General features: G+C 47.4%; 1 protein-coding gene across 1 annotated transcript in view; it reads right to left on the bottom strand.

The window, feature by feature from the left end:
• Positions 1 to 26,456, bottom strand: part of adamts10 (ADAM metallopeptidase with thrombospondin type 1 motif, 10) — a 54,992-nt gene extending 28,536 nt beyond the window's left edge. Inside the window, exons 1-6 of the mRNA XM_062998803.1 lie at positions 26,378 to 26,456; positions 13,486 to 13,824; positions 3,744 to 4,099; positions 2,563 to 2,722; positions 430 to 629; positions 228 to 311 (exon numbers count right to left, since the gene is read on the bottom strand). Coding sequence (XP_062854873.1) covers positions 228 to 311; positions 430 to 629; positions 2,563 to 2,722; positions 3,744 to 4,099; positions 13,486 to 13,579 — 894 coding nt within the window. The 5' untranslated portion in view covers positions 13,580 to 13,824; positions 26,378 to 26,456. The remainder of the gene's footprint in view (positions 1 to 227; positions 312 to 429; positions 630 to 2,562; positions 2,723 to 3,743; positions 4,100 to 13,485; positions 13,825 to 26,377) is intronic.
• Between the last annotated feature and the right edge of the window lie 817 nt (positions 26,457 to 27,273).

The following is a 27,273-nucleotide window of genomic DNA, read 5'->3' as shown; positions in this document are numbered from 1 at the left end:
TCATGGACAATTCAGTGTCTCCAATTCACTTCCCTTGCATGTTTTTGGACTGTGGGAGGAAACCGGAGCACCCGGAGTAAACCCACGAGACACGGGGAGAACATGCACCTGGGGATCGAACCCAGGACCTTCTTGCTGTGAGGCGACAGTGCTACCCACTTAGCCACCGTGCCGCCCTGTGTGTGTGTGTGTGTGTGTGTGTGTGTGTGTGTGTGTATGGTGTTTACCTGATCCTCCATCAGCAGGATGAGTCGAGTCACCACGATGTTGACCGTGTTCCCCAGGCTAGAGTCCTGGAACAGTTTGGCAACCTGACCTCCAGGGAAACAAGAGAAGACCTGTTTTCAAAACGAGCGACCCTCCGTCTTCAGCTTCAGACGCTCGAAGCTTCGTACTGTGCTGCTGTAAAACAGGAGATTTAAAACTTACAATATTCATGACGGCCAGGATGTACTGCTCGACGTCCCGCCGCCCGTGGTACCCCACCATCATCTTATCGGCCACCACCAGCGTCTCCACGTAGTGCTCGCGGCCGGCCGAGCGCTTCAGGGGAAGCTGTCCGCGGCCCATCTGATAGGGCGGTTTGATGGTTCTCTGCCACCAATCAGAGCTCTTGATGGGTTTCTCGTCTAAACAAAACAAACGAAATCAGTGACAAGAACGTCTGAATAAAACAGGTACACAATCAGCTCATCTGGACACACGGCTCGGTGTAAAGTGACCTCTGACGATAGCCCAACGTAGAATGTCTACCCTTCAGGAGCCCAACAGTGGCAACTTGGCAATGATGAGGCTTAAACAAGCAACCTTCTGATTACTAGTCCAGAACCTTAATCACTAAGCCACCACTGATGAAGATGTTCAGATCCTTGATGCTGGTGCGAACTGGGATTCTGAGGGAACGACTATCCCTGAACCGAGGAAGGGGCCTGAGGGTACATCTTTCACCATCTTACAATGCCATGACCACACCTCTTCCCCAGTCCTATATTAATACCACATGTGCTCATCGTCATGGTGATTAGGTCAGTGATAGCTCAGTGGTTAAGGTACTGGACTAGTAAACAGAAGGTTGCCGGTTCAAGCCCCGCCACCACCAAGTTGCCACTGTTGGGTCCCTGAGCAAGGCCCTTAACCCTCAATTGCTCATTGTGTAAGTCGCTTTGGATAAAAGCGTCTGCTAAATGCTGAAAATGTAAATGTAAATGATTAATGGTCACATGAAACTGACCACCAGTTCCACTGTTATGAAACAGTCCTGGTTTTGGTCTTTATGCAAATGTGCTGAATATAAGGTTGAGATCTTTACCACCACCTTCTGTCCAGATAAACAGAGTCTCCGGTACAGCTGACCGCATCAGTATCTCCAGTCAGTCAAAAGCCCAATACGTCCATCGTGATCTACCAGTCGATGGCACAGTGCACGCTGGTAGATCACATCTCATTCAAACAGGTCGACGTGATTGACATGAAATGTGGCCACTGTGTCTTTAATTTGCTGTTTGTTACCTACAGCACCGCTGATCTACAACGTTTTCATTCATCAGTAGCCAGTTTGCACCATTTTTTGCACGTTTCCTTCGCAGAAATTCCTGCTGTAGGCCTCTCGACAGCCTCCATGACCATTCTGGAAGGACGTCCAGTTCTTGGTAGCATCAACGCTGTTCCATATTCTACCCACTTGTTGATGGAAAGTGTTTCTCCAGAATCTTCTGGTCAGTACTTAAACTATTTAATTTCTGCATTTACTTCCTTTTCCTCCCAGTTTAGTCGTAGCCAATTCCTCTTCCTCTGCTGTAGACCCCGATGGTGTACGAGGAGGGTACGACGCCTCCCTCCGATGCATGCACGCTCCACCGACCCCTTCTTATTCGCCCGTACTTCGGTGGATCGACGCGTGAGGTCGTTCTCACGCATTGAGAGTCACGTGCTGATCTCCACGTTCCTCAAAGACCCCGCCCCCTTTTTAGTCCCGTCTTTTACCACACAGCAGACTAGTGGACGATTTGGTCTGCTGCACTGTCTGCACTGCTGACCGTGTCCGCTAGACCAGCGCTCCCCAACCTTTTTTACACCACGGAACGGTTTCATATAAGATATAATTTCACTACCGGCAATAACTGTACTACTCACAAATGAGCTTTTTTCACTGCAATGAGACGCTGCTCCCACCTAGGGGTGATAGGAGACAATAACACCCATAAAAAAAGCAGTGTTTTCATTGCTGATGTAGCGTCTTAAATTATTTATTCTTTCTGTGCGGCCCGATAATAAATGACCCACAGACTGGTACCGGTCCATGGCCCAGTGGTTGGGGACCACTGTGCTAGGGGGTGCCTAACCAACCAATAGCGGAGCTGAGATTTAAACCCCAGCACTGGTGCACTAGCAGAATATCCTGCTACGCCATTTAAGTGGCCTATTCGAGTAGATTTAAGTAGATGAAGTGGTAGAATGGTTATTTTTCCTTAATTTGACACGCGGCCCCTACAAGTGTATGTAAACTTCTGACTAACTGCATGTTGACTTTCTCACTAAGTGATCGATAAACCGTGATCTTACCGATGACGCCGCAGGACTGATCCATGTACAGATGTCGCAGAGAGGATCGCTTGTACACCACATGGGGGCGCTCCACCTCGCCCTCTCGGCTAGTTTGGTTCTCAGCGGAGACCAGAGGCTCGATGAGGTACTCCTCTCCACCAGCTACGATCACGCCCTGCTGCGAGAGGCAAACACAGCACCACAGACGTTAATAAATATACAATCATGTCTTTGTAAATCACGGCCAGTGTGCGTGTTCGTTAACTTAAGCTAAGCTAAAAGTGAGGCTGCAGCTAGTCGTGTGTAAATGAGCAGGCGTTAGCCTCGACCTTTGTGCCGATGCGCCGCTGGCTCAGGTCGGTATCGAGCATGCCGTGGCTCACGCTCGCAAACCCAATCTGTTGTAATGATCTAAAACACGTGTTTGTGGAATGGGACGATAAACCAGCTGGAAAACAGACGCGCTCTGGACTCCGCAATCAGAAAAAACCATACGGTTTAGCGCTGACGGCTGGAGAATCATGGCTAGCTGTAATTAATACCACGTTGTATGCTAAAATCTTCTTGCTGCATATGTATGAGCTGGGCGCTGGGCACTGGGACTGGGAATGGAACTGGTTTCCTTTCTGGTGCAAACCGCAATCTGGAAGTGACTTAGCGTTCAGGACAGAGCCTTATCTGTAACGGGCGAGGGGAACCCAAGTGCAAAACGAATAAGACGGCCGAAATAATGCGAATTATGAGCGAGGAGAATCGTGACTAACACGACACGTGTGCAGCACCGACCGCTTCTTTTCACCTGCACCAGGAGGTTCATACGGAGATCCGTATCGTGCACAAGGAGTCAAGCACTGATCTCCATTATCCCCCGTCTCTGTGCAGTGTAGCGCCATCGATCAGCCACCAGAGGGAGTAACTGCAGCAGTTATGAGGAATCACTACGACTATTTGGGAAACCTAAGTTGAGGTAAGTCTGCGGTTATAAGAGGCAGGGAAGTGGGCTAACTGGTTAGTGCGGGGGCCTAATAGGCTGTTTAAGCAGACGTCATGATGTCAATGGCGTATCTAGTATATAATAACTATTTTAAAAAGCTTTACCAATATAAAACATGTTCGCTTACTAAAACGAGCCGAACGTGGCATCAGGGGGGGTGAAAACTTTTGACTGTATCCTAGAGCTGAACTGGGGTCCCACTTACCAGACCGTTACAGATACTGAGAGCCACCGCGCTGGACTGTGGTTGGTGCTGCACGTGACCCGTGTAATGGCAGCTGGGCGAGTACGGGTGACTGCACGCCACTCCGCCCTTCCTCCAGTACTCCACCCGGAACTGGCGGGACAGCAGGCCGCTCTGCAGCGTGAGGTTCAGGAAGAGGCTGCCGCCCGACGTGGACACCTGGTAATACAGCTGCCGCTCGGGCTCCTCCCGTCTCGAACCGGTGCTCCGCCGCTGCCGTCCGTGCCTGACCGGGGCGCCGGGCAGCGCCTCGCCCCGAGGGCCGACCCGGACAGGGGCGACGATCTCATAGTGGGCCAGAGCTGACAGGAACTCAGCTGGAGGGGGAGGAAGAGAAGCAGGAGAGTCACATGATTAACATCATCGCTACAAATACGTTTGCAGCTACGCGGGATGCTACCACCACCACGTTTCACTGTATGAATGCTATAAGCCATAATGTTCTTGGTCTCATCATTTACCGGAGTCATCAAACAGTCGGCCGTACGCCCGTCACTCCCCAGCGGAGTTATTCAGATCAGAAACCCATCAGCCATAACATTAAAACCACCTCCTTGTTTCTACACTCACTGTCCATGTTATCAGCTCCACTTACCATATAGATGCACTTTGTAGTTCTACAATTACTGACTGTAGTCCATCTGTTTCTCTGCATACTTTGTTACCCCCTTTCATGCTGTTCTTCAATGGTCAGGACCCCCACAGGACCCCCACAGAGCAGGTATTATTTAGATGTGGATGATTCTCAGCACTGCAGTGACACTGACATGGTGGTGGTGTGTTAGTGAGTGTTGTGCTGGTATGTTTTTAAACACCTCACTGTCACTGCTGGACTGAGAATCGTCCACCAACCAAAAACATCCAGCCAACAGCGCCCCGTGGGCAGCGTCCTGTGACCACTGATGAAGGTCTAGAAGATGACCGACTCAAACAGCAGCAATAGATGAGCGATCGTCTCTGACTTTACATCTACAAGGTGGACCAACTAGGTAGGAGTGTCTAATAGAGTGGACAGTGAGTGGACACGGTGTTTAAAAACTCCAGCAGCGCTGCTGTGCCTGATCCACTCATACCAGCACAACACACACTAACACACCACCACCATGTCAGTGTCACTGCAGTGCTGAGAATCATCCACCACCTAAATAATACCTGCTCTGTGGTGGTCCTGACCATTGAAGAACAGCATGAAAGGGGGTAACAAAGTATGCAGAGAAACAGATGGACTACAGTCAGTAATTGTAGAACTACAAAGTGCTTCTATATGGTAAGTGGAGCTGATAAAATGGACAGTGAGTGTAGAAACAAGGAGGTGGTTTTAATGTTATGAAGGATTGGCGCCCGGTCTGGGGTAATAATAAAGAGCTAATAGTAGAGGTTCTAAGTTGTAACATGGTACCTCTGTTGCTACATGAGACCTAAACATGGTAAAATGATCCTCGCTGTGCTGCATCTGTAGCAGGTTTTACAGTTTATACATGTATTACAGATTTGGCGAGCGTTTACGGTTCAGCCCAGACGTTTATGTTTTAAGGTTTAGAGCTTATTGTGTAACCAACAACGAAAAGCTCCGAACTGTCCAAACCGAGCGAACATCTCATCTGGACAGAGTTAGATCAGGAGCGTCATAATAAACACGTGTCTGGTCGGAGAATCTCAGAGATGCTGCAGCGCTGGACGCTACACGTGTTTCTTCATTATTTTTTTTTAGTAATGATGGAGCTGCACACGCTACACGACTGTTAAAATCACAGAAAGATTTTATAGCTGGACGTTACGCAGCTTTAAAACTACAAAACCTGAGGAGTGACGAACTGCTGCTTATACACCAGATCTCCAGTCCTGCTGGACGCTAAACCGCTTCGAGAGCACCAGAACCATCACGTCTCAAATTCTGCACTTGTTTTTAACGGGGGCGTGTTTCCCCTTGTGTTCCCAAATGTGTTCCCCTCTGTGTTTACCTGTGTTCCATCAGCGTTCCCCTCTGTGTTCCCCATGTTCCATCAGCGTTCCCCTCTGTGTTCCCCCTGTGTTCAATCAGTGTTCCCCTCTGTGTTCCCCCCGTGTTCCATCAGCGTTCCCCTCTGTGTTCCCCCCGTGTTCCATCAGTGTTCCCCTCTGTGTTCCCCCTGTGTTCCATCAGCGTTCCCCTCTGTGTTCCCCCTGTGTTCCAATCAGTGTTCCCCTCTGTGTTCCCCCCGTGTTCCATCAGCGTTCCCCTCTGTGTTCCCCCCGTGTTCCATCAGCGTTCCCCTCTGTGTTCCCCCCGTGTTCCAATCAGTGTTCCCCTCTGTGTTCCCCCCGTGTTCCATCAGCGTTCCCCTCTGTGTTCCCCCCGTGTTCCATCAGCGTTCCCCTCTGTGTTCCCCCTGTGTTCCAATCAGTGTTCCCCTCTGTGTTCCCCCCGTGTTCCATCAGCGTTCCCCTCTGTGTTCCCCCTGTGTTCCAATCAGTGTTCCCCTCTGTGTTCCCCCCGTGTTCCATCAGCGTTCCCCTCTGTGTTCCCCCTGTGTTCCATCAGCGTTCCCCTCTGTGTTCCCCCTGTGTTCCAATCAGTGTTCCCCTCTGTGTTCCCCCTGTGTTCCATCAGCGTTCCTTTCTGTGTTCCCCCTGTGTTCCATCAGTGTTCCCCTCTGTGTTCCCCCCGTGTTCCATCAGCGTTCCCCCTGTGTTCCATCAGTGTTCCCCTCTGTGTTCCCCCCGTGTTCCATCAGCGTTCCCCTCTGTGTTCCCCGTGTTCCATCAGTGTTCCCCTCTGTGTTCCCCCCGTGTTCCATCAGCGTTCCCCTGTGTTCCCCGTGTTCCATCAGTGTTCCCCTCTGTATTCCCCCGTGTTCCTTCCTGTGTTCCCCTTTGTGTTCCCCCGTGTTCCCCTCTGTGTTCCCCGTGTTCCATCAGCGTTCCCCTTTGTGTTCCTCCCTGTGTTCCCCCCGAGTTCCCCCTGTGTTCCCCCCGAGTTCCCCCTGTGTTCCCTTCTGTGTCCCCCCGTGTTCCCTCTGTGTTCCCCTGAGTTTTCCCTGTGTTCCCCCGTGTTCCATCAGCGTTTCCTTCTGTGTTCCCCCGAGTTTTCCCTGTGTTCCCCTCTGTGTTCCCCCGTGTTCCATCAGTGTTTCCCTCTGTGTTCCCCCCTGAGTTCCCCCTGTGTTCCCCCGTGTCCCCCCCTGAGTTCCCCCTGTGTTCCCTCTGTGTTCCCCTCGTGTCCCCCCCCCCCCCGAGTTCCCCCTGTGTTCCCCCCTGTGTTCCATCAGCGTTCCTTTTAATTCTACTTTTTAATGTGTGTGGAACTGAGGACACTGATGGTTGCAGGTTTGCGAGTGGAATTTTGTTCCGTTGCTCGATACGAGACTCCAGCTCTGGACATTTACAACAGGAGACAGATTCAGTCTGGACTGCAGGCAGGCCGCTCAGGCACAAGCGCTCTGTGTTGTAGTGTGTACAGAATCAGGCGTGGAATTCCAGGATAAGACGAAATGAGATTCAGGTTGCACTTCTTCATGCAGCGGTGGCCTGTATAAGGCGTCAACAGTATTCCCAAAGTCGTCGTCCAATTCTCCTCTTCATGATGCGCCGAACATTTTCAACAGGAGACTATTTAAATCTGGACTGCAGGCAGGCCGGTCAAGCACATGCACTCTGTGTTGAAGTGTGTACAGAATGAGACGTGGCATTGTCCTGCTGAAATAATTTAATAATTAATCCTGCTGAAATAATCTTTTGTTTACAGCATAGAGAAATCTACAACTGTTCCTGTTCCTGAAAACGTGCCAAACCACAGCACACTTGTCCACTGTCTTTCGATCCATCTCAGATGAGCTCGGGCCCAGAGAACTCTGTATAGAATCGATATACAACTTTCTCTTTGTCTAATAGAGTTTCAGGTTGCACTTCTTGATCCAGCGGCGACCTGTGTTCAGTAACAACGGTTTTCTGAAGTATTCCCAAAGTCGTTGTTACCGCAGGCAGGCCGAGCAAGCACACGCACTCTCTACAAGTCACGCTATCAATAAGAGACACTCAGCCTTTATGTGTTGGTAACGGGTGTCTGTCACCCTCACCCTCCACCGAGGCTCCTTCAAAGCTTCAAACAGATAAACAGTGCCTCTCTTTGTGAGGTCTATACATGTAGTACATGTAGTAGGAGTCCCCAGAACCCCAAATCAGCCCCTGTTGGCAGTCTGAGGCTTCTAACGCCCAACCATGGCTCCAGTCATGGCATTTCTTCTTACTGGATCCTGACCTGCACAAGCAGTGCTCTGGATTCTTCAGGTGGTATTAAACCAAAGTTCCTCATAATCAGTAAACGAACAGATCTCAGCGGCTTTATTAGTGACGTTTAAATAAGAAGAACCCGGTCAGTTCTGTCCCAGATTATTATAGCCTCACAATAAAACCTCCCCTAATAAAAAGGGGACCACCGCCGCCGCTCTGTGCCAGCGCTCTCTTAACTCAACATCTATCCACAATCGGAGGAAGAACCGCTCCCTGTTCTAACACATATAAGGAAGCTGATTTATTTATACAAGCCTTTGATCTTTCCTTTAATCTGGCTGAGGAGGCCCCGGGGAGGATCGGGCCGCCCCCGTTATCCGCTCATAAACTTCACCTTGACAGACAGAGCGGCTCTATAAAGCGCTACAAGCACCGTGTTAGCGTCACTGCAGTTTATCAAAGACGTAACACACAAGCTGCTAGCTCACCGATACTAAACGTGCGAGGTTTGTGTTCCTGTTTACAAGAAATTCACTGAGTCCAGGATGAAGGTAAAAGTTTTGGTACTTTATGGTTTTGGTGACCTGGTGATGGAGCTTCCTCACCTGGATCTGCTTCAGCAGCATCTGCATTACAAACCCAATTAAAATCATTCATATGATTCGAACAAACCGAGTCGAACAGACCGAGTCAAACAGAGTCAAACAGACCGAGTCAAACAGAGTCGAACAGACCGAGTCAAACCGAGTCAAACAGACCGAGTTGAACAGACCGAGTCAAACAGAGTCAAATCGAGTCAAATCAAACCAAGGCAAAATCAAAATAGTCCCCAGTAAAGGACCCACAGCTGCCTTCTTAAATGCCCTGATCCCAGCTGTGGGTAATTAGCATCGGAGGCGTTGGCTCTATACTGAGAGCGCTCCCAGAGAGAGGGGCGCGGCACACAGGAGCAGAGAGGGGCTGGATTCGTGACAGTATTGTAGCTTCATTTATTCTATCATTTCATTTCACTGATGTGAAATGTGGCTCTTTTCTTTATAAATCCCTGAAATCTGTGATTTTTGACAATCGAGGTCCGTGAAATTAAGCACATTTTACTGTGAATTTAGTCGGCAGCATTGGTGATAAAGGAGTACAATGTACGTCTGACTTTTGACACCAAACAGGGAGCGTGTGTTAAATTTAGCCTCCAAGAAAGAAAAACAACAAATTGTCCAAAAATTGCAGCAATGTTCACAAAAGCTTCAGCCAGAAATGATGCAGCAGTGAAATCGAGCTTTACTGTGGCTGTAGAAATCACCCCAAATACCAAAGTGTTTCTCAGAGGCATTTTTGTGTTATTTTCAGAACATGATCGATCGCACACACAGCGACTTCAGACTCGACTCTGAATCGTTTCAAATGACTCTGACTCGACTCATGACTCATAAAAAACAAGAGTCTCTAGCGTCAGCATGTGTTACCATTAGTTACGTGTGATAACTATATATACAGGGGTTGGACAAAATAACTGAAACACCTGGTTTTAGACCACAATAATTTATTAGTATGGTGTAGGGCCTCCTTTTGCGGCCAATACAGCATCAATTCGTCTTGGAAATGACATATACAAGTCCTGCACAGTGGTCAGAGGGATTTTAAGCCATTCTTCTTGCAGGATAGTGGCCAGGTCACTACGTGATGCTGGTGGAGGAAAACGTTTCCTGACTCGCTTCTCCAAAACACCCCAAAGTGGCTCAATAATATTTAGATCTGGTGACTGTGCAGGCCATGGGAGATGTTCAACTTCACTTTCATGTTCATCAAACCAATCTTTCACCAGTCTTGCTGTGTGTATTGGTGCATTGTCATCCTGATACACGGCACCGCCATTGGATGCACATGGTCCTCCAGAATGGTTCGGTAGTCCTTGGCAGTGACGCGCCCATCTAGCACAAGTATTGGGCCAAGGGAATGCCATGATATGGCAGCCCAAACCATCACTGATCCACCCCCATGCTTCACTCTGGGCATGCAACAGTCTGGGTGGTACGCTTCTTTGGGGCTTCTCCACACCGTAACTCTCCCGGATGTGGGGAAAACAGTAAAGGTGGACTCATCAGAGAACAATACATGTTTCACATTTTCCACAGCCCAAGATTTGCGCTCCTTGCACCATTGAAACCGACGTTTGGCATTGGCACGAGTGACCAAAGGTTTGGCTATAGCAGCCCGGCCGTGTAAATTGACCCTGTGGAGCTCCCGACGGACAGTTCTGGTGGAAACAGGAGAGTTGAGGTGCACATTTAATTCTGCCGTGATTTGGGCAGCCGTGGTTTTATGTTTTTTGGATACAATCCGGGTTAGCACCCGAACATCCCTTTCAGACAGCTTCCTCTTGCAACCACAGTTAATCCTGTTGGATGTGGTTTGTCCTTCTTGGTGGTATGCTGACATTACCTTGGATACCGTGGCTCTTGATACATCACAAAGACTTGCTGTCTTGGTCACAGATGCGCCAGCAAGACGTGCACCAACAATTTGTCCTCTTTTGAACTCTGGTATGTCACCCATAATGTTGTGTGCATTGCAATATTTTGAGCAAAACTGTGCTCTTACCCTGCTAATTGAACCTTCACACTCTGCTCTTACTGGTGCAATGTGCAATTAATGAAGATTGGCCACCAGACTGGTCCAATTTAGCCATGAAACCTCACACACTAAAATGACAGGTGTTTCAGTTATTTTGTCCAACCCCTGTATATATATATATATACAGTATATATAAAACCCACAACACATGCAACAAGTAAATGTTCCAGCCAGCTTCCGGTGTAGTAATGAAGCGTCGCTCCCTACTCCCTACACAGTCTGAAGTTCACTTCATTTGAACATTTTCGTTACCTTTGGATCGGAATCTCACTTAAAATGGTGGAATACCCTACGTAGTGCACTTCACAGTAACAACCGGGGTGAATGGAACGCTCCTACAGAATCGGTGCTAATGGTTGTAAGACGCTTTCTGAACCAATCAGAGCTTCTGATTGTAATTGTTAGTAAGAAATGTTGTTATTTGCATTTATTCAGTTTGCGTCACACAGATGACGTGGTAATGAAACGCTCGATCGGCTTTCTAACCACTTCCTGTTTTACTTCACCACCGGGAAAAGTTTGGAGGTTTTTAATTATAAGCACATTTACAAAATAACGGATTCTGTTCCTAATGGGACGCACGCTTATAAATGTAATAGCATCTGGAAGAACAGAAGCTAAGGTAAGCAGCGGTTATGATGGTTTTTGCCGTGTTTGGGATTTTGGCCGCTGTGCCGTGATTTATCGAGCGCTTTTGTTCTGTAATGAAAACAAAACGTATCAGTTGAAGCTTTTAACTGGAACCTTCTTGTTACAGAAATTACTTTCATTTACACAATGAGGAGGAAAGTAAAGACACGAAGTAAAACGGCTAAATACACTCGCTAATCTGTTGTTGTTTTTATCTGAACTTACAGATTATTTCTTTATTTCTACACTACAATTACAATATATGTTTTGTGTAGATTATATTGACTCGTGACTCGACTCAGACTCTAGCCTAAAGACACATTTTTATTTAGATGGGTAGCAGCTGCACCCGGTCACGTCCCTGCCCAGATTGGTGGAAGCGCCCGTCTATATCCGAGTGCCAGGTTCTGTAAAAGCTTCCTTAACGGAGGCCACCGTGACCACAGGGCTCCCGTCCACGGCCCCAAACGAGCCTATTCATACCCGTCTGGCTTCTCGTCCGGCCTGAGCAGAGCGACTGCATGCTTCAGCTAAAATAAGCTTCATGAGCCCGTCTGGGTCTCGGGTTATACCAGCGCTGCTGCTAGCGTGGTGGCTAAGCTCATTATTAAGCTCTTTATAGGAGAATGAATTCAAATGAATGCCAACTGTGCCATGCTTGTATATCTGTCATATATTTCCTGAACAGTGTGCCAGGTTAGGAAATGTTTATCATAAGCTTTTTGAAAAATGGCGTTCTTCCGTCATGCCACCCGGACACCACTGCTTTCCCCCATTCTCTCAACTTTTACTTTTAATTGGGTCACTTTGTTAAAGTCACTCATCAGTGCGCTCTAAGTGCAGGTCCAAAGCCCGGGTAAACAGGCAGGGTTGTGTCAGGAAGGGCATCTGGCATAAAAACCGTGCCAGATCAAAAATAGGGGTCAAAAGTCCATATTTACATAAAGGCTCGGTCATGGTCCTGGGTCAAGGGTTAACAACGACTGTCAGCAGGGTACCGGTGGAAATTATGCACAAAAAACCCTAAAACTAATTTAAAAAAAGTTCAATAAGCCAGCACAGGGCATCAGTGGTACAGGAAATAATGTTAATATTAAAATAAGGCGCAGTTCGCAACTCGACGTTGCCACCGGTCGGCTGGGCGTCATCTAGTGGGCATAATTGGCAGTGCCTGCACCAGACACGTGTCTGCTAGGGCGGGATGACCAGACTATGTGGGTGGGGTCTTCAAACGCTGTGTAAGGACCCTGATTAGCAGTTTGAGGTGCCTGTGCAGAATGCATGGGTGAAAAGAAAGGGTCCGCTAAAGGCAGTGCTCCCCAACCTTTTTTGCACCGGACCGGTTTCATATAAGATATAATTTCACAGATCGGCGGGGGCAGGAGGATTTAAAACAGAATAACTATAGAATCAGTCTAGATCAGTCTGAATCCTGAGCTTATTTCGATGCAACGAGACGCTGCTCCCACCTAGTGGTGATTGGAGGCAATAACACCCAAAGTGTGTTGAAAATGTAATTGCTCTTGTAGCGTCTCTAATTATTTATTCTTTCTGTGTAACCCGGGGCCCGGTGGTTGGGGACCACTGCGCTAAGGACTGCACGCAGGTCGGAGGAGGCGAGAGCAGCAATAAACCCACCTCGACTGCAATCAGGGGACAGATTAACTACGTTAAATTGGGAGAAAATGCATAAATAAATAGCAAAAAATAATAATAATAAGGAAGGAACCTCAAGAAAATTTAGACTCGTGCAGCCTAGATTCAAGCCTTGTAAAGCCCTTTATTTATTATTTATTTATTTGAGTTTTACGCCACTTTAAACACGATTGTGTCATTTCTGGCATGATCAGTGTTACGTCTCAGTCTTTTCTTCTTTCTATTCGTCCATTTATATGTTTGTTTTTATTTTTGTTACTTCCAGCGGAGGGGTAAATCAGGAAGGAAGGAGTTAAAAAAATGATTATTTGAGGTACTATATCCTTCCTGTCAGCTCATCCCAGATCTACAAGGTATTTCTACCAACAAACTGCCATTCACTGGATGTTTTTTGTTTAGTCAAATTGTCAAAGGCGTTCAGATCACCTTTCTCAGCTCTTGGATCACGTCTTTATGATCTGATGCGCTGCACTGTCACATGACCGCTAATTGCATAACGATGATGAATATAGATTATTGTTTCATTATTTATACATAATAAACAATAACAGAACTGCTGAAAGTCGGCGCTCCTTACCTTGGCTCTCCTGAGCGAAAGTGCTGGCTCCTAGTCCCGAGGTTAACACAGCCATGACCCCGACGCAGGCCAAGCTCCTCCACACCATCTCCATGGTTGCTACGGCTAATCTCAGTGTGGTGCCCGTCCCTCCGTGCCAACATGTCTTCTGCCTATTTCACCACAGTGACGCACTGAATCCTGGGGCCATGGTGGCGGCTCCTGACGTCTGTGTCTTCGTCTTCCGAGCAGTGTTTGAGCGCGGGGGGGAGGTGAAGCTTCGAAGCGGCACAGCCGAGGCGCCTCGGGCTTCAGCGCGTCTGCTACGATAAGCCTGGGTGAAGAACGGAGCCGAGAGTCCTAAAGAAACGACAAACAGAGTCTCGTTTAGCTAAAACACTTCTGGTTGAAAATAAAGCTTAACGTGGTTTAATGTAGTAAAAGAAGGAGACAGGAGCACTAAACTTCTCTTCATTATTACTGCTCATAAGTTCCTCCACTAATCACATTCCTCACTCGCTGTTTTACTACAAAAAGTCACGATAAGTTTTGTGCACCGCCGTCACACTTCATAGGAAATAACGGCACAGCGGCGCAGAAGTGGTTTTGTCACTTCTCGTGTGAATGCGCCGGTGCTGAAGGGAATACGGTATTCCAACATCGAGCATCTCCACCACTAAGAAGCGTCAGGAAACAATAAAGAAGTAAAACTAAAGTGCAGCTTTTATTGTATTTTTATTGATGTGTAACTGTTAGTAATTGTATTTCAGTGTGTTTATATTATATTTGTGTTATTTTCAGTGTTTAAGTGTCAAAAACAACCTCATTATTTTACATGAGACTAAAATATCTGCAGCTCCACGGGACCATGGACGCATTAACAGGTTCTCCAAACATCCTTATGGAGAAAAATACCTCGAAACTCAACGTCTTTAAAACTCAACACCACTCCCAGAACCCACTGACGTCCAGTTTCAAGATACCAGTGTATATAAATCTAACGGTTACAACAAATACCCCTCAGCATTAATGGTCCCATTACTTGTGTGCCAGTTACTCATGCTGGCACTAAGGCAACCCTTGGCTCTGCATTAGCAACAACTAGCATGGTCCTCTTCCTCCTGGCCCGGTGATCATGACGTCCGTTATTAACAAAAACATGGAATCACAGATTTCTTTTCCACCAAGTTCTGGTGCTGGTTCCCACAAACTAGCATTTCTATCGGTTCGAGAGGATGAATCGACTTTTTCGGCATCTGTGCTGCACAAAGGAATCGACGATCGTACATGAAGATCACGTGTGTGACGGACGGCGAGCGCTTGGTTTGCTTCATCTGTTTCGATCGTGTACGGTTATTACGTGGCGTGTCGCGGCCACGCCCGTGAGCGTCAGATCATGTGACCTCAGCGGCGCTTTGTATGATTTGAAGCGTTTGATGCAGATTCAGGTTTATGTAGCTGCACCGCTTCGTTTCACCGCTGATGATTGGTTACTGCTGCTGTTTGTTCTCCTGATTTTAGTCGTAAATGGTGGAAAGGCGGGTAAACAACGTTACTATGGCGACGCTAGGACACCCCACCCATTGGCTGCTTGCCTCACAGGTTTCTAGGTTCCACACCAGCGCCACCGACGGTTTTGGATGAGAACCTGTGATTCTGAGGTGGAAAAGTGCAGAACCGTTCTGGATTTTGGAACCAGAACCAGAACCATGCAAGTGTTAGATGAGCTTGAGTTCTGAGTCTGGATGCATTTTTCATCTCAGCCTCGCTCAACCGGGCATTTTGTTAAAGCTCATTTTGTACCAAATCATAACAACATCTGTTTTAAATCTAATATTTTTAAATTCTAACTAAACCCAGTGCTGCTAAGGTTCAGTGAAGTGGACTGATGACTGATGAAATGGACTCGCTTTAGTGCTGTAGTTTGGGTTCTTTGCCCATGAAGTTCAGGTCCAGGACTGTCCATGGTTCACAGCAGTGACCTTCATAAAGTTGAGCGCTTGAGGCTTGAACAAGAAGCACTGACATTACAAACACTACGATCTGCAATTCAACCACAAATAAGAATTTTATTCCGAACGTGTACTAACAGAACTGGAACGAGCAGTTCACCTTTCATTGAGGTTCGCTTACGACCACGTTGTCCTCCACCAGGTAGCCACACTTGCGTTTATTCAAGTCAGTGAGTCAAGCTGCAAATGTATCATGAAGCTAGAAATGCTGACATCTCGACATCTCACAAGTTCTGGGCGCCTATTGGTATGGTGGGAGTGCCGAAGGGGATTTCTCATAGCTGCTGCAGTTACGCCCTCTGCTGGCTGATCGATGGTGCTGCACAGAAACGGGGGATAACGGAGATCAGTGCGTGACACTCTGTGTGCCATATGAACCTGTCTGGTGCAGGTGAAAAGAAGCGGTCGGTGCTGCACATGTGTCGGAGGGGGTGTGTGTTAGTCACGACCCTCCTCGGTCAGGAGTGGAGCTCTGCAGCAGTAGAGGGGAATTAGATACGACTAGATTTGGTACCCAGAAAGTACCCAGGTTTAACTCTCAAGTTTGAGTTCTGGCTGTGCCCACTAGTCTTCAAAAGACACAACGGACTGGTCAAGGTGCCAAACCAAGCACAGACAGCAGCTGGACGGGCTGGGAGAGACTCAATAAGGTCCTGGTAGGTTCTCACAGGTATCTGGAGCCATGCTGACTGCTGTGCACCCCACAGCTGCTGGAGGGGCGTGGGAGAGGATCCATAGAGCCAACATGACCATCAAGGTGCTCCCACAGATGCTCAATTAGGTTCAAGTCTGGGGAATTAGGGGGTCAGGGTAGTACTTGGAAGTCTCGGTCATGCTCTTCCAACCAATGTGGGACAGTCTAGCCGTGTGACGTGTCCCACCCGCCCCAGGGAAGACGATCAGCATGTTTGGGTGAACGTGATCTGCAAGGACGGATTCATACTCAATACGGTCAGGAGTTCCTTCCACATGGATGCCAAAAAAACATTCCTCAGACCATAACGCTGCCACAGCCGTCGAAAGTAGGACGCGGTCATAAAAATGTGACTCAACAGTGGAGCATGAAGACGCCCAGGAGGCCGAACCCTGGACCAGTCTCTAGTCTGTCATTAAAGCTTCCGTTTCATCAGGTTGTCGTGGATGACGAATCCTCTACACTGCTGCAGAAGGTCCTCTCTGACCTGAACGGGGGGTGGTAGCACTGTGAGGACGATGGGTTTCGACTTGTCCGGTTCTCTCAACCCTGTCCAGCCACAGCTGAAAGACGACCTGACTAGCAGACGGTTCCACAGGGGGCGGTTTCTTCTTCCACCCTTCAGCTTTTAGGTACAGCCTGGAGTTCTTCACCCCAGAAATTGTTTAAATGACTTTGAAATCGAGTTTGGACTGTAGTAGCTTCACTTCTAAGTGGAATTATGTGAAGAAATACGTTGATAATTAGCTGGGGGGTACACTATAGGAGGAACAGGACCTTCCCTGCACCTTTCTGTGTTTACAAGTAATTCAGACATAAACAAGTATTGAGTGATGTCCTGTCACTACACCGTCATCTCCAATGCCCTCGGTCACATCACCTGTAGCAGATAAGCACCTGATAATACAATAATTCTGTTAGGTTCTGTGGCGTCAGGGGAATGTGCCATCTCTCCCTGACGCCACAGGCCTTACAGAGCAGTGAACGAGCTGGCTGAAATACCTGGCCAGCTCGTTAGGGCGAATGCGCTGCAGCTGTGTCTTGTGCCTTCCCCTATTTAAGGGATAGGCGCAGAGCTGCAGCCGTCGCATCTTCTGCGTTTGTTGGCCTTTTTCTTTCTTTCAGTTTGTTTGGCACTGCGGTGCCCTTTTATGTTTTTTTTTTTTTTTTTATCTCTAGGTTGTGCCGCCGCACTGTGCCGCCGCCGCCGTGCCGCTGCCGCCGGGCCACCGCTATTGGGGCGCCACCAGGCCGCTGCCGCTGCCAAGCTGCCGCCATTGTGCCGCCGCTGTCGAGCCGCCGCCGCCGCCTGGTCGCTGCCTTCAGGTCGCCGTCAGGCCGCTGCCGCCGAGCCGTCGTGCCGCCGCCACCGTGAGATCCTGTTATCGCGCCCAGAGGAACGCGACCCCCTCCCAGCGTAAACCGCTGGTGACAGCGTCGCGTTCCGTTTTCGGGAGCGCAGTTACAACGGCCACTTCCCAGCCAACCTGGCTGGTGACAGCGCCGCTGTGTTTTTTAGCGTAATGACGCGGTTGCGTTCCAGCAATCCTTGCTGCCGACCGTAACACCCGGGCTTTTAAAAAGCCCGTGTTTTTTCCCCCTTCTCCGGCCAACAGCGCGAGGTTTTCCACCTCGCGAACCCGGTCGCTTCACCTCTTTAGTGCTGGGAGCGGTTTTGCTTTCAGCGCTGCTGTGGCAGGCTGCGTAAGCTCCCAGCCAGGAGGTGAGCGACCAAGGTTCGCGCCTCGCGCCACCCTTTTTGTTATTTGTATTTTTCTGTTTATTTTCAGCCCCGACGTCCGGCTGCCTTCGGGATTCCCCGAAGTGTTTTTTGTTGGTGTTATTCCTTTTATTTTATTGTATATTATGTTTATTATTTTGTAAATAAATCCCTTTTTTCTAACTCCCTCTGCATCCTTGGGTCCTTCCTCCCCACCTCATAACAAATTCAACTTATTCCTAGTCCTCCTGGTCTTCCGGGTCCTTCCACAAGTCCTGTCATACAGTAACGCTGCCTTCAAGGTCGTCACGTGGTCCCCTCATCACAAACCTGAAGTAACATAACCAGAGGGACTCTGTTCTGGCCGTCTCATATGCTCACTCAGTGGTGATCATCTTCCTCCATGAGACGTTTGTCTTTTTTTAATGTCCAGGATTCACGTCCATAAGATCAAGGCTTTCATCAATCAATCGTAGCTCGGTGATGGCGCTGACTGACTTGTTTTTCCACATCCTTACCGCACGATGCCCAGGTCTGATGTAGAGGTAACAAATCCCTAACAAATCAGAACTATGAACCTTGTATTTTGCTTCCACCTCTTTTTCTTTAGTCTGTTTTCCATCCATTTCATCCATCGTGTGAAAGACAGATCGACCGGCTCGAGGGTGAAGAGAAAACACCGGTATGAACCAGTATAAAGAAAACCGGCGGATAGGTGAAGAGAAAAAGGAGAAAAATATAAAGAACGAGATGGTGGAAGCCCAGACGTCTGGCAGAAAACCAAGTGCAACCAAAGGTAATCAGGAGCAGATGGGAGAACGATTTGGCAGCGAGAGCGACGGTCCCTTCTGATGTACAAGGGAAGAAAACTAGAAAGTTCAAAGCTCTGGGGGGCAGAAACAGGGACAGGGGGTATTCATGCGCCCGTCCATCCAGCTGATATGACCGTTCCTGACTCGCCGCCTACAGAAGAAACGGCGCGGTACATGTTCACGTCCCTGCGCATTCACATCTCCGGACCTCAGAACAAATGAACCTTTTTTACCTCGCCGTTTGTCTCCGCTCCAGGAAAACTGAGTTCTGGAACGTTGTTGGGACCTGCGGGGCGTTTCCCGCTCCCCGCGCGGGTGGTGTTAACACCCCTCAATTAAATACTGCCCTCAGTGTTTCACGAAGACAAAGACGGCTTTCTCACCTGCCGTATTGAGTCGTATTGTGCTCCGGCGGCGTGTGTGCGGGGGCCCGTGTACAGGGGGGCGAGCGAGCGAGTTCGGGGTTTAAGCTCGCCCTCATTTCCTTTCGGTGCGAGTCAAACGACCCCCGTTCAGCAGGGAGTCTTAAAACACTGAGACGTCTTTGTCCCCCCGCCGACTTTTTACCAACTACAAACGGTGAAGGAGGGCAGCGGGCCCCTCTCCCTCGCTTTCGGCTCGCTTTTCCTTCCCCCCGTCTGTTCCTCTTACCCTCCTCCTAAAAGAACTCTAAAGGTCGTTCCTGCTCTTCGCTGCTTGGTGTGAGTCCCTCTGCTTTCATAATTCCTTGTTGGAGACTCGGATTTGTGAGCTTATAAGATTCACTGATGTTTGTTTTATTATTTTTAATTTGTTTCCTCAGTTTTAATAAATTAAACCCCTTCAAATTACTTCGACGGCTTAATCTTCTCTGTGAGTTTGGGAGGCGTGTGAAGCATTTCTGCAGCCCATAACAAAAAGATCTCAGGTCGCTACGAGAGGTTCACACGTAAACATTCGTTTATTTATTCCTGCTCGTATAGGCACTGATTTAATTAACTGTAGCTAGTGGCCAACTGGGGCTAACGTTTAACCAGCATTGCAGTTAGCGTTAAGCTATCGACTGTAGCATTTCCTAAACAATCAACGCACCAAGCAAGTCACAGCTAACATACTATAAACCGTAGCTAATGGCTAATAGTAGCTAATATTAACCTGTTGACCATGGATCATACTACACTATATTGCCTCAGTATTCACTCCCCATCCAAATGATTGAATTCAGGTGTTCCAATCACTTCATGGCCACAGGTGTATAAAACCGAGCACCTCGGCATGCAGACTGCTTCTACACACATTAGTGAAAGAACGGGTCGCTCTCAGGAGCTCAGTGAATTCCAGCGTGGTACCGTGATGCCACCTGTGCAACAAGTCCAGTGGTGAAATTTCCTCACTACTAAATATTCCACAGTCGACCGTCAGTGCTGTTATAACAAAGTGGAAGCGATTGGGAACGACGGCGACTCAGCCACCAAGTGTTACCACGTAAAATGACAGGGCGGGTCAGCGGATGCTGAGGAACATAGTGCACAGAGGTCACCAACTTTCTGCAGAGTCCATCACTACAGACCTCCAAACTTCATGTGGCCTTCAGATCAGCTCAGGAACAGTGTGTAGAGCTTCATGGAACGGGTTTCCAGCTGCATCCAAGCCTTACATCACCAAGCGCAATGCAAAGCGTCGGATGCAGCGGTGTAAAGCACGCCGCCACTGGACTCTAGAGCAGCGGAGACGTGTTCTCTGGAGTGACGAATTACGCTTCTCCGTCTGGGTTTGGCGGTTGCCAGGAGAACGGTACCTGTCTGACTGTATTGTGCCGAGTGTAAAGTGTGGTGGAGGGGGGATTATGGTGTGGGGGTGGTTTTCAGGAGTCGGGCTCGGCCCCTTAGTTCCAGTCAAAGGAACTCTTAATGCTTCAGCATACCAAGAGATTTTGGACAATTTTAAGTTTAAGGATGGCCCCTTCCTGTTCCAACACGACTGCGCACCAGTGCACAAAGCACAAGCTCCATAAAGACGTGGATGAGCCGGTTTGGTGTGGAAGAACTTGACTGGCCTGCACAGAGTCCTGAGCTCAACCCGATAGATAGAAAGAACACCTTTGGGATGAATTAGAGCGGAGACTGTGAGCCAGGCCTTCTCGTCCAACATCAGTGTCTGACCTCACAGATGTGATCAGTGCGTGACTCTTTCACTATAAACGATGTTGTTATACCATGTGTAGAATGTGGCTTGATGTCGTCTCTCTAAAAAAAGAACGGACGTCCATATAAAAGTCACTACACACTGATAATAATCGATATGATCATTTTCCTATTTGCTGCTGAAAATATAAAATCCATTATCTCCAAAAACAGTTTAAAAGTTGGATTAATCAGACCACAGGGTAATAACTTCCACTTGCAGATGTAGCGACAAGGGTTTCACGTGTTCTTAAGTCCATGTGGTTATACTGATAGTTTTAAATGCAGTGGCGTGTTAGGGATTAAAGATCAATTGTTTGTCAGTCCGTGGTTTATGCACAGAAATACTTGTTAAGCATCCCTAAGTCTTTTAATAATGTTATGCACTGTAGATGGTAAAATCTCTACATTTTCTGCAATCACTTTTTGCAAGTGTGAAACGGATCTCCGTATGAACCTGTGCAGGGGAAAAGAAGCGGTCGGTACTGCACACTTCTTGGTCAGGAGTAAAATTCTGCAGCACTAGATGTGAAATATGGTCGGGGAATTGGCTACGAATAAATTGGGAGAAAAACTGGAAGACATACACTTAAAAATGCTTTGCGTAGATCTCAGAACGTGGATTGTGAATTTTTATGATGGATGGATGGAAGGAAGACAGACAGAAAGACACAGACAACAAGAAAGACAGACACACAGACAGAAAGAAAGACAGACGCACAGACAGACAGAAAAATAAACAGACAGATGGAAAGACAGACAGATAGAAATACAGACAGACAGAGAGAAAAACAGACAGACAGAAATATAGACAGACAGATGGACAGAAAGAAAGACAGACAGACAAGGCAGACAGAAAGACAGACAGAGAGAAATACAGACATACAGACAGAAAGACAGACAGACAGAAAGAGACAGACAGAGAGGATTTGTACCAGCAGTATCTGCACTACAGTGGTTGAAATGTTCTCGTCTCCTCCTGATGAACTTACTGAGACTCTTGATCCACAGAACTTTTCTACAGAGCTGAACTAACACAGCGACTCAGATAAATCTGGATCTTTCTGGATCTTTCTGGATCTTTCTGGATCTATCTGGATATTTTTTCCCTCATTTTCCTATTTGGACACTAAAGCAGAAAAGTGACGCACCAACAAAAAAAGAGGAATTTAACAGAAACTAGCCAAAAACCGCTGGTGTCCACAAACGCCCAACAACCGCTCAGGACTCGAGCCAATAACAGAGGAGGTGATAACCATCATGACGAGAACACAGACCGGGCTCGATCCAGAGCAGTTACGAGTGGTTAAGAGCGGTTAAGAGCAGTTACGAGTGGTTAAGAGCGGTTAAGAGCAGTTACGAGTGGTTAAGAGCAGTTAAGAGCAGTTACGACTGGTTAAGAGCGGTTAAGAGCAGTTACGAGTGGTTAAGAGCAGTTAAGAGCAGTTACGAGTAGTTAAGAGCGGTTAAGTGCAGTTACGAGTAGTTAAGAGCGGTTAAGTGCAGTTACGAATGGTTAAGAGCGGTTAAGAGCAGTTACGAGTGGTTAAGAGCGGTTAAGAGCAGTTACGAGTGGTTAAGAGCGGTTAAGAGCAGTTACGAGTGGTTAAGAGCGGTTACGAGTGGTTAAGAGCGGTTAAGAGCGGTTAAGAGCGGTTAAGAGCAGTTACGAATGGTTATCTTGGGATTTCTCCTCAGAACTTCTGATGTTTCGGCTGGGCACGTCTGAAGATTTACGCCAGTAGCGGTGGAGGATACCTGCCCACTCATCAACGAACAGTGACCCTGGGTTACTGACTACAGTACAAACCATTCTCTTGCACCTTTATTTTATAATAAACAAATGTAGAAGTTAATACCTGCAACACACTCCAAAATAAAGTTGGGACAGAGGCGTGTTTACCCCAGTGTTCCACCAGTTTTCCTTCGTTTGGGACGGAACCCTAACCCTTGGCGTGAACTTGTCCGAGCATTAACCGCAGCTAGGAGTCTGACTGTGGCCAGTCGAAGGATCAGTCGTATTTATATAACAAAGCTAATGTAGGTCAGCCATCAAAACCACCAGACCAGCATGAACCCCTAACAAGCGAAGGCTGGTAATAGTAAATCGTTAACCAACGGTTACCACATGAGGGAAGTCCTCAGATGTGGTAACATGTCAACTATAGTTAGCAGTGGTAGAACAGTGGTTAGGGTGCTTAGCTTTGAATCAGAACCTGAAGGGCTCAGTGCTCCTGGTTCTGGCGAGCAGACACTCCTGGGTGCTGAAGCAAGGTCCTTAAACCTTGGTTTCTAAGGAAGGGGGGGTGAAGGGTCGGCATTATGGTGCCAAGAAACTAACTAATTGCACTTTATAGGACAATAAGGGTATAATTTACTAATAATTGACTAGCTGTATCCTGGTCAGGGTCGCGGCATGCCCAGTTTCACCAAGAAACACTGCCAATCCATCGCAGGGCTTCGGCCAATCATTTCTCCAAAGACGCCCGGCTGGTCGACAGCACTGCTGGGATTCAAACCAGGATCCCAGCAGTAGTGGGCTACTGTAATGGGTCATTGTGCCAACCGAGCGTCCTCATACTTCACCAGTAATCAATTCCAGTGCAGCCAATGAAACTGCATCTATCTACAAACCATAAACGTTACTGATGGGGGAGTGTTTGTGCTGTTAGAGTACAATAACACGATTTACAAATAGCTACTCGTGTTTAGCTTCTTTCCAGTGCAGGTTCACCCCCAAAACATTTACATTTTACATTTTCTGCATTTAGCAGACGCTCTTATCCAGAGCGACTTACAGAAGAGCTTCCATAGTGAACATTTCATTTCTCAGGTTTTGGTAAACAACAGTCGAAGAACACAAATCTGCTGAAACCTGTTTTTTTTTGTTGTTTTTTTGCAGCTGTCACGTCGGATAAGAACCTGGACAGCAGATCGTGGTAGGAGTGGAGATCAAGACCGAGCTTAGATTTCCTCCACAAGCATGTCAGGGTTAGGTAGTGAAGTTAGGATGTTGGAGATCAGCGATAAATATAGGAGGAAGATAAATACAGCAAAGAATATACTTAAACCAGAAGCCTACCTTACCCAAGAATAGAAATGTACACAGTGGAAGTTACAAGCACTGTAACCACAGGGATCAGTTCTCGGACCTCTTCTGTTCAATCTTTATATGCTGCCATTAGGCCAAATGCTACAGGCTAACAACATTGATTACCATAGTTATGCAGATGACACACAGATATATCTGGCTCTCTCACCAGATGATTACAGCCCAATAGATTCACTGTGTCAGTGTCTGGAGGACATCAATAACTGGATGAGCCAGAATTTTTTACAGTTAAATAAGGACAAAACAGAGATTGTCGCGTTTGGCAGCAAAGAGAAGAGGATTAGTGTCAGTGAACACCTCAGTTCCCGGTCTCTAAAAACCAAAGACCAAGTCCGAAATCTTGGCGTTCTAATAGACTCAGATCTCACATTCACCAGCCATATAAAAACCATCACCAAAACAGCCTTCTACCATCTTAGAAATATAGCCAAAATCAAGGGTCTAGTGTGCCAACAAGACCTAGAGAAGCTGATCCATGCTTTTATCTCCAGTAGGGTGGACTATTGTAATGGTCTCTTAACTGGACTTCCCAAAAAGACCATTAAACAGTTACAGCTCATTCAGAACGCTGCTGCTAGAGTTTTAACTAAGACGAAGAGAACTGAGCACATCACTCCAGTTCTAAAATCTCTACACTGGCTTCCGGTTAGTTACAGAATAGAATTTAAAGTGCTGCTACTGGTCTACAAATCACTGAATGGGTTCGGCCCAGAATACATCTCAGAAATGTTCAGAGAATATAAACCCAGTAGATCTCTTAGATCCATGGACTCAGGTCAGCTAGTTGAGCTCAGAGTCCAAACTAAACATGGTGAAGCAGCATTTAGCTGTTGGGCTGCATATAACTGGAACAGACTGCAGGAGATATTAGATGTTCCTCAAATGTAGAAATCTTTAAATCCAGGTTAAAAACTTTTCTTTTTTCTTGTGCCTATGATTGAGCTTGAAATTTTTGCTATTACCCTCATTTTACCATATTTCTTTTAGTTTTTCATGCTCTTAGTAGTGTAGTGTAGAGTAGTGTATGAGTGTTTGTTGCTTGTTTTAATTTTATATTCTCTAAACTGTAGGGTATATTTTACTATATTTTCCTTTAGTTTTCATGTTCTTAATGTTTTATCTCTCTTGTTTGAATTTCATGCTCTCTTAATTGTAACTAAATGTTTGCAAGAAGTCTTTCTGAGGTTCTACTGCTTTTAATTAATTTTTTTCTTTATGTAAAGCACTTTGAATTGCCACTGTGTATGAAAGGTGCTATACAAATAAACTTGCCTTGCCTTGTAACAAACAATACTGAGCATTTCAAGCTGGTAGAGAGCTGGTCAGGGCTGGTAGTAAGTCAGAGACCAGCTAATCCTTGTAGGCGGTCGTAGCTGGTGGAGCAGTCGCTACCAAACTAGAGATTTCCAGCATCCAGAATCAAACATGACTTGAGTTCAGTTTCTCTTTAATAGCAGCTCACACGGTGGATCAGCTGTTACGACTGCGGCTGAATAATAGGAAGGTTGTGAGTTCAAATACTACTTCTGGCAAGCTGCTACTGTTGGACCCTTGAGTTGGGCTCTCAAAGAGGAACTAAAACCACAAATCATGTCTTTTCATGACAGCCACAGTGTCATAGCGCCATGCTTTATTTATCATTGTGAGCAGTATGCCACTGGTAACAGCACTGCCTCACCCCAGGGGGTTCGAATCCCAGGCTGGGCTTACTAATACACAACAGGTATGGTACTACGTGAACCTAGCTCTTGTGCGGACACACATCAGTGCTCCCTTAGTGCAGGTCCCAAGCCCGGATAAATAGGAGGGTTGCATCAGGAAGGGCAACGATCTGCTCTGGCGCCCCCTAATGGACGCAGCCATACACTCGTCATCATAATTAAACATCACTAACTAAACAACAATAAGCCAAAACAAACAATAAAAGAGCTGCCAGTGATATACAAACAAATACTAACTACCGGCAATGCAGGAACCAAGATGCCCCCCAGTATTTAATGTGGCTTCACCCTGACACACACACACACACACACACACCAATATTAACCCTATTACCTCTATTATATTAAGCATCACAACTCACAAGCTACTATGACGTTAGAAAACGGGTTGCCAGGTGTCCGAACTATGTTATGACGTAACACCCCCCGCGCACGCGTTTTGGCAACCCCGGTCAGACCCGCATTCGCCGCTGTGTGCATGTTTGCTTTGCAGTTTTTGTTATAATTTAAGCTCTTATTCCACTCGGCCCTCTTTATTCTAGTTGCTGTTTTGTTACGTCACAACTCGTTCAGTCACAGAAAACACACAGCGGCAGAAGTGTGTGTGTGTGTGTGTGTGTGTGTGTGTGTGTGTGTGTGTGCACGAACTGTAAGTATAGACGTGTTTGGATCGTGCTCACCTGTTAGGAGAGATTAAGTCCAGCCAGAAGCTCCTCTGTTCAGGCTCGAGTGTGTCCGGAGTCGCGCCGAGATTTAGTTGCTGCAGAGAAGAAGCAGCAGCGAGTAACTGTTCAGTGTTTCTCTCTCTCTCTCTCTCTCCACACACACACACACACACACACACACACACACACACACACACACACACACACACACAGAGCAGAGCTCCCTCTCAGACCCGGACACACTGCTCCCCCTACTGGTACAGGGTCCGAGTTGGATCTGATGATTTGAGCAAAAGGTCAAACACCCCAGACAATCCATCACAGGGCAGATACACACACACACACACACACACACACACACACACACTTGGGGTAATTTCAAGTAGCTCCAGTTGCCCTGACTGCATGTCTTTGGACTGTGGGAGGAAACCGGAGCACCCGAAGGAAACCCACGCAGACACAGGGAGGACATGCAAACTCAGCACAGAAAGGACCCGGACTGCCCCACCTAGGAATCAAACCAAGGACCTTCTTGCTTTGAGTCGACCCCGCTACTGTTAAACAAATTTATAAAAAGGAGGAACATCAGACCCCAAAAAAAGAGAACATCAGACCCCAAAAAGGAGGAACATCAGACCCCAAAAAAGAAGAACATCAGACCCCCAAAAAGGAGAAACATCAGACCCCAAAAAGGAGAACATCAGACCCCCAAAAAGGAGGAACATCAGACCCCAAAAAGGAGAACATCAGACCCCCAAAAAGGAGGAACATCAGACCCCAAAAAGGAGAACATCAGACCCCCAAAAAGGAGGAACATCAGACCCCCAAAAAGGAGGAACATCAGACCCGAAAAAAAGAGAACATCAGACCACAAAAAAGAAGAACATCAGACCCCCAAAAATAGGAGCATC

This window comes from Trichomycterus rosablanca, chromosome 7 (genome assembly GCF_030014385.1).
Source record: "Trichomycterus rosablanca isolate fTriRos1 chromosome 7, fTriRos1.hap1, whole genome shotgun sequence".
Lineage (NCBI taxonomy): Eukaryota > Metazoa > Chordata > Actinopteri > Siluriformes > Trichomycteridae > Trichomycterus > Trichomycterus rosablanca.
This window is presented reverse-complemented; position numbering and strand designations above follow the sequence as displayed.